Source organism: Pan troglodytes, chromosome 14 (genome assembly GCF_028858775.2).
Source record: "Pan troglodytes isolate AG18354 chromosome 14, NHGRI_mPanTro3-v2.0_pri, whole genome shotgun sequence".
Classification (NCBI taxonomy): Eukaryota; Metazoa; Chordata; class Mammalia; order Primates; family Hominidae; genus Pan; species Pan troglodytes.
Genome location: NC_072412.2, coordinates 27,568,181 through 27,582,088, shown reverse-complemented (window position 1 = coordinate 27,582,088; position 13,908 = coordinate 27,568,181). Strand labels below are relative to the sequence as shown.

Sequence of the window (13,908 nt, the reverse complement as noted above, 5' to 3'; positions counted from 1 at the left end):
TATTATTATTATTATTATTAAGATGGAGTTTTGCTGTTGTTGCCCAGGCTGGAGTGCAGTGGCGCGATCTTGGCTCACTGCAACCTCTGCCTCCCGGGTTCAAGCAATTATCCTACCTCAGCCTCCCAGGTAGCTGGGATTACAGGCATGCGCCACCACGCCTGGCTAATTTTTTGTATTTTTAGTAGAGACAGGGTTTCTCCATGTTGGTCAGGCTGGTCTCGAACTCCCAACCTCAGGTGGTCCGTCCGCCTTGGCCTCCCAAAGTGCTGGGATTACAGGCATGAGCCACCGCACCCGGGCAAAGTGGTGCTATTATTGACAAGCCAATATTTGTGCCTATCTTTGAAGATAGGCAAGAAGAGGAGGCCATTGCCAGTCAGTTTCCTATTTGCCATTAGACTGGATGACACTGCTTTGCATGTCAGCATCCTTGCCTGAGTTGAAACTGTCCATGACTATGGGTTTGTCAGGTGCTGACACTGCTGTGCTGAGGTTAGCCAGGGCCCTGGCAGATCCCATGTATCCATTAATATTCATCATTGCAAATGGAGAGGTGCTGATGGTGGTGACATAGTGCTTAGGTCAGGGGTGTATGTGAGGTCATTTGACAGTCACTAGAGCCCCTTTTTCAGCACACTTGAGGTAAAGTGTAGATGGCAGGGTTGACATCTGATGTGAGGTAGGGTTGACATCTGATGTGTGATTGGGTCCACATCTCATCTGGCCATTCTTTGGCAGGATCCACTCTTCTCATCAGGGAGTTAACTGAGCAAAAGACAAGTATTGCTCACCCACTGTTTCCCAGGTGATTGGGCCAGGCACCAAAGCTATAATGATGAATAAAATATAGTCCCTGTCTGTACGTAAGTAGCTCTCGATGAAATCAGATAATAAACTGACAACTAACATTAATGATTTGTTTCCTGTGTGCCAGGCACTGTGCTAAGTGTGTTACACATTAAGTATCACCCTAATATTTGCTGATGTCAAACCAATCTTCTTTCAGTTCTTTATTTAAATTATTTCCCTTATGTGTGCATTTTTAGTGCCTGTAATAAAACTAGTAAGACATGGTAGCATAGGGTTGCTTTTTTGAGTTGGCTATGCTAAGAACACATCCATTCCCAAAGAATTTGAGGTAGTTCACAAAAAGGACAATACATAACTAAGCAGCCTTGGTGAAGTCAAAAAACGTGTAAGACTAGTATGGAGTTACGGCCCACAGGCTTTACTTTCCAGTTGTCAAGAGCGAGAAGAAGTGAAACAAACATTTGCAAAATTAAGGGGCTCATAAGATACCTTTCAGAGAACTGAGATCCAAGAGAAATGATTTCTTCTCTCATACGCTGCGGGACACTAATAGTAGGCAAACTCCCTGACCACACTTCTTCCACAGTGAGTGTCAGCTCTGGTAACTAACATCCCTCAATGTTGGCCAATGACATAGCACCAAAGCAGAATTTATTAAAAGTGATTTTGTGGGCTGGTGTGATCTAAGGACAAAATTTTAGAATGATACAAGAAATCAACAAGACTGGTAAGCCCTCCGAGCAATCTTCTGTGACTACGATTCTCATAGTCAGGTTTTTGACATCCACAGTTACATAACTAGGATGTTATAAAACCATGATTTCACCTCAGGTCTGACTAGCTCTAACATCTATGTTTCTTATGCTAACCTGTGATTCCCTACCTCCACTCCCAAAAGCTTTCTGGATGTTTCAGTATTGACCACTAAATAAGAAGTAAGCTGTTCTCTTCCTTTTTGTGAGAACAAAATATAATGATAGCTTAAAATATTCTCCACTGAGTGAATGCAGCTACTATTTTAAGCCTCCTTCTTGAATGTGTTAAAGGATATTTTTTGTAGGCACTCCTAATATTTTTTTAAAGATTTCTTATTTCTCAAATCACCCTTCCTCACCAACTAGTCCTTCACTAAGAAGAAAAGTGAATGAACAAAATAGGTATCCTGTGAGGCTCCTATCTGGGTGTAGCCAAGTAAACACCCACTCTTTTAGCCTTTCAGTTACCCCAGTGCGGGGCCACGAGGATCCCCTGGCCCTGGAAAAGACTGTGTGAAGGAAAGTGGGGAGCTGGGAGGGAGAGAGTGTCTGGCTTGGGGGGTGGAGGGCGGGGAGATTGCTGGCACTCACTCTAGAAGCCAGCAGAAGGAGCCAGGAGGAAGGAAAAGCAGAGGCTGGGAAGAAGGGCCATGTTCTGAGTGTGAATGGACCACAGGGCCCTCGAGAGCAGGAAGCAGCATGAGCCAAGACGCTCACGGAAAAGCTCTTATCTAAACAGAGGTGGCCCAGGACGCTGGATCCCCTCCACCATTGTCCAGGGAGCCGACCCAAAGCCCACAACCCCCGAAACTCTTCTCCACTCCCCCTTCTCCATTGAGGCAAGAAGTAATTTTCAGTATGAGCTCCAAGGCGTCACAAGGTCTCTCACTGCACAAGAAAGTCACTCCTCCAGGATCCCCTCCGCCTGACCCTGTGACCACCCTGAAGGCCCAGGCCCTTTTCCTGGAGCAAGAGGAGCAGGAACCATTCTGTCTAAACACTCCTTCCAATGCTACGCCTTTTTCTGCCAGCATCCACTCTCCTATATTGTTTCATCTGTTTTAAGAGAACGTGGCCGGCCGTGGTGGCTCTGGCCTGTAATCCTGGGAGGCAGAGGTTGCAGTGAGCTGAGAATGCGCCACTGCACTCCAGCCTGGGCGACAGAGAGAGACTCTGTCTCAAAAAAAAAAAAAAAAAAAAAAAGAACGTGAGGGGCCTGGGATGTTGCCTCACTCCTGTAATCCCAGCACTTTGGGAGGCCGAGGCGGGTGGATCACTTGAGGTCAGGAGTTCGAGACCAGCCTGGCCAACATGGCGAAACCCGTCTCTACTAAAAATACAAAAATTAGCCAGACGTGGTGGCACATGCCTGTAATCCCAGCCACTCTGGAGGCTGAGGCAGGAGAATCGCTTGAACCTGGGAGGCGGAGGTTGCAGTGAGCCAGGATGGTGCCACTGCACTCCAGCCTGAGGAACACAGTGAGACCCCGTCTCAAAAAAGAAAGAAAGAGAGAAAGAAAGAAAGAGAGAAAGAGAGAGAGAAAGAGAAGAAAGAAAGAAAGAAGGAAAGAAAGAAAGAAAGAAAGAGAAAGAAAGAAAGAAAGAGAAAGAAAGAAAGAGAAAGAGAAAAAGAAAGAGAAGGGGGAAAGATAGTGTTTGCAGATTCTGTTAATCTGATGGCTCAGACACACAATCGCTAATGTTTTGACACGACACCCACAGTAGCAGAGGAATGTTTACATCAGGCTCTGCTACAGGATGGCCGCCATAATGGGGGCCAGCCCCGGTTGTGCCCTCTGGCAGGGTTCCAGATGGGCTTTTTTTTTCCTTCCTATTTTTTTAAAAGACATTTTACAGCTTCAATTTGCTTTTCATTACTCCTCTATCCTTTTGTTTCCTAGCTTGAAATGATTCAATATTCTTTACAAACAGATTCTAATCACAGTTAGCACGTGCAGTACAATCTCATTAAACAGATAAGCAGAGTTCACAAGAGTCCTCAGATTTCATCATCCAAAAAAGAAAAAAAGGGAGGGAGATTATTATCTGTCTTGCGACTTTGTAGAACTTTCTGGACCCTCTTTGTTGCCAAATTAAATGTGCTTTCATTATACATTTATATAAACATTCATTCCCAGACAATGGCTCTGGCTCAAATAGGCAGCCATCGGGTGTTGGGTACTCAAATCACCACTCACCCACATTCCTGTCCCCGGGGCACTCATTCTAGTGTTGGAGTTTGTAATAAAACAGGCCAGCTTCATCCCAGAACATGCTCACTGAGCATGCAGACAAAAATATGTTACCAAGGAGAGAAAAAAATTGTGATAAATATTGGATGGTTTTATTTTGTTGTAAGATTTTTTTTTTTTTTTTTTTGAGATGGAGTTTCGCTCTTCTTGACCAGGCTGGAGCGCAATGGCATGATCTCGGCTCACTGCAAACTCCGCCTCCCAGGTTCAAGCGATTCTCCTGCCTCAGCCTCCCCAGTAGCTGGACTGCAGGCCACCACACCTAGCTAATTTTTGTATTTTTAGTAGAGACAGGGTTTCTCCATGTTGGTCAGGCTGGTCTCGAACTCCCAACCTCAGGTGATCCACCCGCCTCAGCCTCCCAAATTGCTGGGATTTACAGGTGTGAGTCACAGCGCCTGGCCAGACTTCTTTTTAATGATAAAATGTATCAGCCAGTAGAAGGTAAAGAGTTCCTATAATTTCACCATCAAAGCATGTTTATGACCAAAACGAACTAGAATTTATGCCAAAAATGTAACTATAAAGTAGTCTTCTGCCCCTTGCCCCTGTCCTTGTCCACCAATAGACAGGCACATCTTTCTCCCTCTTAAAAACAAAAATTTAATTTTCCTGGTGTCTGACTTTGTGCTGGTTTGAATTTAGAGGCCCCCCAGAGTTTTCCTCTGTAACAGGTGACTCTGAGCCAGACTTCTCCCATGGTGGGAAAGGTCTGGGGAGGTTTCTTGGGATCAGAAGTCACCCTACGTGATGCACAGAGCTCTGGGATAGTGAAGAGTTAGGAGAGTCTGGGTTCTGATCCTAATTCTGCTCCTTTCCCTGTGAACTTGAGCAAAGCATTTGATTTTTCTGAGTCTCAGTTTCCTTATTGATAAAAGGATTTATGAAATAAGGATCATAATGCTCGCTTCATAGGGTGACTGTGAGAACTAATTGAGGCAAAATGTGTATTGCTTCTAGCCCAAGCTTTAGTAGCACATAGTAGCAGCTCACAAAACTTGTTTCCCTTCAAGCAGCCAAGAATCAGATATTGGCACAACAGAGATTTGAAATGCCAGCTTAATATCATTTATTGAAAGAGGATCCTTTTTTAAAAAATCTGTATGTCTTAAGACTAAGGCTGTAGAGCAGACCTTCTAGAATCAATGTGGTTATTAGACTGGCAGGAAATCATTTATGAAATGAGAATTTTATACTGGATTGCTACAGGAGTCTTGGGTACCATAACAGGCACTAAACAGATGGGCAATTTCTAGAAAGGCTAAATGAAGTGTTGAACCATCCCACCCAATTCTCCAAGAGAATCGATCATTTTCTCACAAGAGAACCACTTCAAAGAAAACACAATACTTACTATCAGTAGCTAACGCTCACCCAGCTGGGCTTTCCCTTCTGATTCCACCAGATGTGACAATCTATCCTCTAAAGGAAAGAAAGTTCCAGCTCTGAGCTTTAAGTAGGGGGAGGGTAGAGGAAGGCAGGAGGAGTGAAGAAAATCTAAAAATAAGAATTGTTAAAAACCAGCAATTAAGAAAAAGCACAGGTGAACACAAAGGGGTACCTTTGGGTGTGCACTGTGCATTATACTTCATTGAGTGTTGGATTTGTAAAGGTGAATGGAACCTGTCTTGAATTCAGGAACTGCAGGGTGACAAAGTGAGCTCTCACAGAAACTGTAATATAAACTGTAATTGCAGACAGTGCATGCACTGGTCGTTCAACATATTTTGGTTGTGTAAGATGAGAGATGTTTAGCAAATTTTGGAAAGAGACTGACCATGTTATGCAAAAGTAGCTAAAAAAAAAAAAAAAAAGCCATGGAATCCTCAACGTAGTAATGGTGTTTGTGTACTGAATATTTGAGATGTCTTTTCTTACTATGTCCAAGAAGTACTGAAGCGTAATAATTTCTTGTCACATGATGGTAGTACATGGATATCATGTTACTTATGGTGTTGGGGTCAAGTGCACAGGTTCTGAAATGATCCAGAACTGAGTACAAATTCTGCCAGCAGTCAGTACTGTCAAGATGGTAGGTTTGGCCAGGAGCATTGGCTCACACCTATAATCTCAGTACCTTGGGAGGCTGAGGCAGGCAGATTGCTTGAGCCTAGGAGTTCGAGACCAGCCTGGGCAACATGGTTAAGCCCCATCTCCACTAAAAATACAAAAATTATCCTCGCATGATGGCACACACATGTAGTCCCAGCTACTCGGAAGGCTGAAGTTGGAGGGTCAGTTGAGCCCAGGAGGTCAAGGCTGTAATGAGCCAAGATTGCTCCACTGCACTCCAGCCTGGGTGACAGAAAAAAAACAAAAAAGAAAGAAAGAAAGATTGTAGGTTTGACCTCTGTTGGCTTTGCCTTTTTCTGTGGCCCCAGACTGCCTTCATCTGTCTTTGGTCACAGAGAAGCCAAATACTTTTGAGTGTGGTGGGAAGAGGGCAAATTCATCACCGTTACAAGAAAATCAACCCAAAGCATGTAGGTCAGTAGTGTCATCTGCATATATAGAGGGTGGCAGTTTCCCATAATGTGTCAAGAGAAGAAGACTAGTAACTTAGACCAGATGGGGAGTTCCACAGATGGCTCCCACTTGGAATGTAGAAGGCTGACATATCACACATGAGGTCCTAGCTCCATGTGTTGGAAACATAATTGGCTGCTTTCTTTTAATTTATTTATATCAATCTCTAGTCCGAAATTAAGTTGTTTCAGGTCCAGAGCAATCAGCAGAGATGACATGGAGTACACTCTTAGCCCATAATTTTTTTTTCCTTTCAGGAGTTATAAATACCTCCCTGCCATTGTACTTGGCATGCTGTATGCAAATGGAGGTAGGAGTCCTATAGCTCATTAGGAAAGGGACGGAGGCTTGGAGCAAAGAGAGGACAGCGCCGAGCTGAGGCTGATAACAGTGGCCTTGTCCAGAATAGTGCATGGGAGCTTTCTTATCTCGCTTTGGCAGGAGGTGCTGTGGACTTCCTGTGCGAAATCAGGAGCGAATGCTGCTTTCCTCTTGTTGTTCGGCTTCCTCCCCCCTCAAGACAGTTCCCAGCACAGTGATTATCTTTGCATCTTCAAACATGGCACAATCTACTTCCTTAAGAGCTTGATGTATTCTTAAGGCTTAGGCACATTCCCCTCCCCCTAAATCTCTTTTCAAGTGCTGTTATATAGTAAGGCTTCTAAATGACATTCTATTTTTATAGCCCCAATTACGAAGAGGGAAAAATAACAGCCCCTAAATTAGAAAATAGCCACAGAATCTGTCCTTTTTATGTGGAAGAGCTGGCAATAAGTCTGGCCTATAGTTTCCATACTAGGGCTTGTGCCCTTAGTAACTGCCCTCAGAGTCATGGGTGTGGGAAGGGGGAGGTGTGGGGTGTCAGAGGTCAACAGCCCCAAGTGAACTCAGATAGCAGACTGTATTTCCCTTGAGAAACACCCAGGCTTGCTTTACTCTAACATATTTCTTTGCATTTCCTAAAGCCCAAGATTATGAAATTAAGATCTTTGACTAAGGTCTCCCTGATCTTTTTCCTTGCTTTGGGGGAAAAGGAATACAATCTAAAAGCTTGTCTTCCAGATACAAGAGAACTTTAGCTGTTTGATGTCACAACCCCAAGTACATATGCACATGTCTAATCTAGGTATACACATGTGTATATGTGCACATTATATGCACTCATACCTGTACTACGAGTGTGTGAAAGATAGCAAGTCTAACACAAGATTAACGTGGGGATGTTATAGTCTAGAAAATGGAGAATATGATAATGAAAAAATAAGGCAAAGTGACTCTCATATAATGACTTTTAAACTTTGTCATTAAGATGTTTCTAATAAAGGAGAAAGTATATAATTTCTCTTTGGCTCAGTTTACTCTACTTATCAATAAGCATTAAAATGTTCATTTATTTTACCTCATGATTATTATAAGGTTATACCTGGTAAAAACTGCAGAAATTCCTTGAGGAATGGTCCCCTTTTATTCATTCTTTTTAAATTTTAAATCTTGTAATCTAACTGTAAGACAGACATCTTTAAAAACATTTGGGGAAATCTGATATACGGTTTAGGTGCAAACACCACCACGGAATTATTGCTAATTCTCTTAGGTATAAAAGTAGTGTTGTGGTTATATTGGAAAAATTTGCTCATTTTTTAGAGAGATGCACTGAAGTACATAGGGCTAAAATGACAAGATGCCTGAGATTTGTTTTAAAACACAGAAATCCTTCATTTGGCCAGGCTAGAAAAAATTTAAAATAAATAAATAAATAAAATACAGAAGAAAAAAAAGGGGTAGATGAAACCAATGTGACAAAATCTTGATAACTGTGAAATCTGGGTGGCGGGTATATGGGGGTGTATCACACTATTCTCTCTACTTATCGGTGTGTTTGATAATAATAAACAATTAAAGAAAGTAGAAACTCTTAGCAAAAACAACTTCGGGTACCTTGTGCCTGGCTGCATGTGTGCAAATGTTTATGGGGCGCCGACGGCATGCTCGGGCCCTGCTCAGCTATGGGGACAGAGTGAATACGTCGATTTGTCCCCTGTCCTCCTGTAGCTGTCGGCCCAGCGGGTACTCAGAACCATTAAGTCAGCACTTAAAAGGTGGTGAGTACTCTGCAGGAGGACGTTACAGGGCCAGTACCCCTGCAGATGCGATAGTTTAACACTCTGGAGTTCCTTCTCAGCTCAAGGACCAGGGAGGAATAGTAACGGAACGTTTTTCTGATCACATTCCCTTCTGTCTTCCCCTTTTTCTCACTGACTTTTTAGCCTCTCATTTTCCTCTCACATAAGTCATTCCTGCTCTTGGCTGCTAAAGATGAACCACTCATTTTTTTCTGGAAATGAAGCTTGAAAATTTCACTTAGCCTATAATCCCAGCTACAGGCTGAAGCGGCAGGATTGCTTGAACCCAGAGGTTCGAGGCTGCAGTGGCCTATGATTGCACCACTGCACATTAGCCTAGGTGACAGAGTGAGAACCTGTCTCTAATAATAATAATAATAATAATAATAATAATAAAATTCCACTTGGTTTAAAAAATCTGTAGAATCTGCCCAAGACATGTGCAAATTAGAGACCAGCAAGCTTCCTGCTCAAAAAAATTCTAGTCCAGAAAGTCAGAATGCAAAATGGTGAAATGTTTAAAACAGAGAGCGAATTCATGGTCCTCAAAGATAAATAACATCAACACCTTTATTTTATAATTAAACACTTGAGGCCTGAGAGCTTGAACAGTTCCCCAAAACTTGAGCAGAGAGAGACTGAATTTAATAACTGTTTCATGATGTTGATTTCCATATGCACTTAATTAGCCCTGGAAAAACTTAGCCATCCAACTGCATATTCTGATTAAAAGCCAGCCTTTTATAGATATAAAATGCTATGATTTCCTTGAGTTTTTTATTCAATAACTTCATTATTTCCGTGTTTGAATGTTACTTCCACTAAAAACTAAAATCTAGATATTAAATTTTCTAATTTATGCATTTTTATTTAATATTAACATTTAGAACAAAAAGGATGTATGGTGACACACTAGTGTGGGGCTTTTTTCAAGTATCAGCCAAATATATTTGCTATTTTTAAGTTTTGAGGATGAATATAGGAAAAAATCTAAGGAAAAGAAGACTCACACATAAAATTTGTGACTTTGTTATCTGAGGACTTACACCAAGTTTTCATTTCACCTGTCCCCATTGACTGAACCATGCTGTAAAGCCACATTGTGATAACTTTTTTTTTTTAATAGGTGTGACTTTTGTTCCAATAATGAAGAGTCCTTTATCCTGGATGCTGACAGCAACATGGGAAACAGAATTGAGAGCATCACTCAGCGCATGGCAGTAATAGAAGGAAAGAATAAGGTATTGTTTGTAAAAATGCGCACTGGGATATTTATTCCACAAATACACTCTCAGCTCCCAATTCTAGGTTTATTGGAACCAAAAGTAATTCAAATGTTCAAACAAAAATTCAGAGAGAAGAAAGACAATATCTGAGCTATGTCTTCATGGAGATACACACAGAGACTACTCAAGCTACCAGTTCCAACATAATGAGTACTCATTCCTAATGGTAGAGATGGCACTGTCCACTTGAACATCATACTGGTCCACATTGGTGGTTCACAGTCCTGGCTGCCTATTAGAATACTCTACCAATTATTATTATATCCAAATCTCCGGAGTGCAGCCTAGGGCTCGTAAAATCTTCCCAGGTGATTCCAGCACCTAACGGGGATTGAGAATCACTGATGTACATAAAGTGGGATCCCAGTAAGCAAAAGCTAGTGCAAGACTTAGAGCTAAAACTGAATGTTTCTATTTTGTGAAATATCATGTGTTTCCCTCTGCCTGCAAGAGCAAAGCCTGAGTTGAGGGGGATATGCAAACACACACAATCTATCAAGATTCCTTGACCTCATCAGCGCACCATTCATTTTATACTCCCCTAACCCCCACTGAACCTTGGCAATAGCTAACAAGCCTGTCAGCTAGGCAAATCTCAGTGGATCTCAGACCTAGTGGCTTTTTCCTGCTGAATTAGTAAAGAATACACTTAAAAATCTGCTATTGTCTGGCACAGGGATAGTGATTCTTTTCTTTTCTTTTTTTTTTTTTTTTTTTTTTTTTGAGATGGAGTCTCACTCTGTCACCCAGGCTGGAGTGCAATGGCGTGATCTCAGCTCACTGCAACTTCTGCCTCCTGGATTCAAGTGATTCTCCTGTCTCAGCCTCCCAAGTAGCTGGGATTACAGGCACCTGCCATCACGCCTGGCTAATTTTTGTATTTTTAGTAGAGACAGGGTTTCACCATATTGGCCAGGTTGGTGTCAAACTCCTGACCTCAGGTGATCCACCTGCCTTGGCCTCCCAAAGTGCTGAGATTACAGGCGTGAGTCACTGCACCCAGCCATGATTCTTTTAAAAAGAAAAAACATATCAAGTATCCCCTTGCTGAATGTCTGTTTACACATATATTTCTTGATTTGGAGTAGAGACTGTTAATACAGATTCCACTGCCTGCTTGAGTGTGGGTATGCTTATGTCTTCTATTCAGCCGTACACTTTGCACTTGAAGATGACAAAGTAGAAGGCATCGTTCCTCATGTATGATTTAACAATAACAACAAATAACATCTATAATTTTCATTATGTGAAACTTTTTGACACATGCTAATGTCACCATAATTATTTGGCAGATGAGAGTGGTTATCTCCATTTTAAAGATAAAACAGGGAAGATCAGACGATTAACCCAAAGACAGCTTAAAAGTGTAAATGAGAGACTCAAACCAAAGTCTTTCCTTTGCAAAACCTAATGCCCTTATAGCCAAGTAAGCCACTGTAGAAATTAGTCAGAGTGGCAATAGCTTATATGATAACACCAATAGTCTCTTATTAGACACTTAGGAAGTTTTTATAACTATAGCAGTAGCTGTAGGTGGTTTACAACTCTTCTTCTCTAACAGAAATAAGCAGTACTTTAAAACATTCCATGATGTATAGCTATTGATAAGAGAGCAGGTTAATGAAATACTTAGAGGAAGTTATATAAACTTGAAAGTTTAATGTGTTCTTTCTTTTTTTTTTTTTTTTTTTTTTTTGAGACAAAGAGTCTCACTCTGTTGCTCAGGCTGGAGTGCAGTGGCCCAGTCTCAGCCACGGCAACCTCTGCCTCCTGGGTTCAAGCGATTCTTGTGCCTCAGCCTCTCAAGTAGCTGGGATTACAGGCACACGCCATCATGCCTGGCTAAGTTTTGTATTTCTAGTAGAGACGGAGTTTCACCATGTTGGCCAGGCTGATCTAGAACTCCTGACCTCGTGATCTGCCTGCCTTGGCCTCCCAAAGTTCTGGGATTACAGGCATGAGCCACCACACCCGGCCTTCAGATATTTTTAATAAGGAAACTACCTCAGTTTATTAGCAGTGAACAGCAAATTAGTTGTCACAAAGTACTAGAAAAATGTCAAGATGCCATTCATTGGCTGTGTCAATTCATTTTGCTTTTTCCTGACCACGTCAGGAGGATGTACTGTTAACTGCCGGACATTAACACAAGAATTTATAAGCTTAATTTCAGTGGTAACTTCTAGTGCTATTTTGGTATCCTATCCACAAAAATATACAATAGGAAATGAAATGAAAAATGAGAAAGCTAGGTGAAGTTTCTGGCTAACCCAAACCATGAAGTGGCAACTTGACTCCATATATAATGTAAAAACCTATAAAAATCAGTGGAAGTGGAGTATCAAAACATGCCCATGATAAAAGAACGTCCCTGATTTTCTCCATGAAGGTTGAAAACAAATTTATTGTCTGGTAATTTTACAGTTACGCCGAAGATTTTAAATATAGACCTCTGCACTTGTGCTACCCAACCTGCCATCAGGAGCCCTGGAGTCAAACTACGACACTTCCTCTCTGTATAACCACATACAAACCAGCTCACCTCTCTCAGCTTGAGTTCTTTCCTCCAAAAAAAACAGAACTAATGATACTTGCCTTAGCTAGTACTTCCTGTTACAAGGATGAAATGAAATAACACAATGAAGGCCAGATGCGGTGCCTCACGCCTGTAATCCCAACACTTTGGTAGGCCGATCACCTACCAAAGTGGCGGGCGGGTCACCTGAGGTCAGGAGTTCAATACCAGCCTGGCCAATATGGCAAAACCCCGTCTCTACTAGCAATACAAAAATTAGCCGGGCATAGTGGTAATCCCAGCTACTCGGAAGGCTGAGGCACAAGAATCGCTTGAACCCAGGAGGTGGAGGTTGCAGTGAGCCAACATTGTGCCACTGCACTCCAGCCTGGGTGACAGAGTGAGACTCTGTCTCAAAAAGTAAATAAATAAATAACATAACGTAACGTAACGTAAAGTAACATAACATAATGAGAAAGCCCTATACAAGTACTACTTTATTAAAGTGAATGTCATATGTACCCTTATGCAATTCCCTAAACTGATTGTGATCATATACAATGAAGACTTTGTTAAACAATTGTTTGCACTGAAAAAACTTTTAATACTCACACTAAACAAAGTCTCTCTCTCTCTCTATATATATATATAGATATATTTTATATCTATATATATGGTACATATCCCATTAGCAGTTGTAATTGTAATATATTAGACTTTAAATAAAATTATTGAGTTCATATCTTGAATTTAGGAGAATTTAGTAATTTTACTTTTAGCATCTACTAATATATCTTTTTGTGGATGTGAAAAAATGTATCTGTCATATGATGGTGACAAAATGGAAGTTTTGCTGTTTCTGAATTATATGCAGTGCTTTTTCCTTCACAATTAAAACTGTTTTTATTTTCTATACATTTTTAGAAAGCAAATTAAAGTCCCAGCTTAGACTGCGGTGATCCCTTTATCCACCGTCACATGGTAGCCTGCCCAGCAATGCTACTCCACAGGTCAGTGGGGCAGCGATCACACTCACGCTGGAGCACCTTGGATTTTTTTTCTTTGTTTTGTTGTATTTTTTTGTTTAACTTAAGGAAGGGTATAGAGGACAATAAAACTTAGTTTCCTTATTGGCGAGTTTTGGCCCAGATTTGTGAAAAGTGAGTCATCAACTGGAGTTGCTAGTAGCAAATGTGCACATTCGTATTGTCTAAGTGGTGTTGCCAAACTGTTAGGTTTGTAGATATGGAGTAGGAAGTAGAAGGAACCCCGTGTTAGAAAAAACACACAGGAAATACCTTATCACAGCATTAATTCTGTAAGGTTGGAGAATCATTACCATTTTAATGTGTTAGCAATATTTCCATTGAAATCCTTCTGAGTGTACCTTGAGAAGTGTGTCCTGTATGAGACAAATCCATGACAGGAGCAAGAATCCTAACCACAGAATTACAGCTTGTGTTTCAGTTCCCACACACACCCCAATTTTTTCTAAATCTCACGTTCTGGTTTCCCATCAGTTGGCTCAAATATGCCACCCTGTGTTAATTTTAGATTCTTCCATGACCTTTACACATCTACTTTTATTTCTCAGTGAAACACTTGAAAGGAAGCTATATTAGAAACATCCCGAGATTA

At 41.4% G+C, this 13,908-nt stretch overlaps 1 protein-coding gene across 14 annotated transcripts in view; it reads left to right on the top strand.

The window, feature by feature from the left end:
• The window catches only part of FLT1 (fms related receptor tyrosine kinase 1), a 195,012-nt gene that overhangs the window by 79,882 nt on the left and 101,222 nt on the right, over positions 1-13,908 (top strand). For all 14 annotated transcript variants that reach the window (XR_010150625.1, XR_010150626.1, XM_009426791.4 and 11 more), the window contains one exon: positions 9,596-9,710. Coding sequence is in view for 12 of the 14 variants with exons in the window: in XM_009426791.4 (XP_009425066.1) it covers positions 9,596-9,710 (115 nt within the window). In the remaining 2 variants the exon portion in view is untranslated. The remainder of the gene's footprint in view (positions 1-9,595; positions 9,711-13,908) is intronic.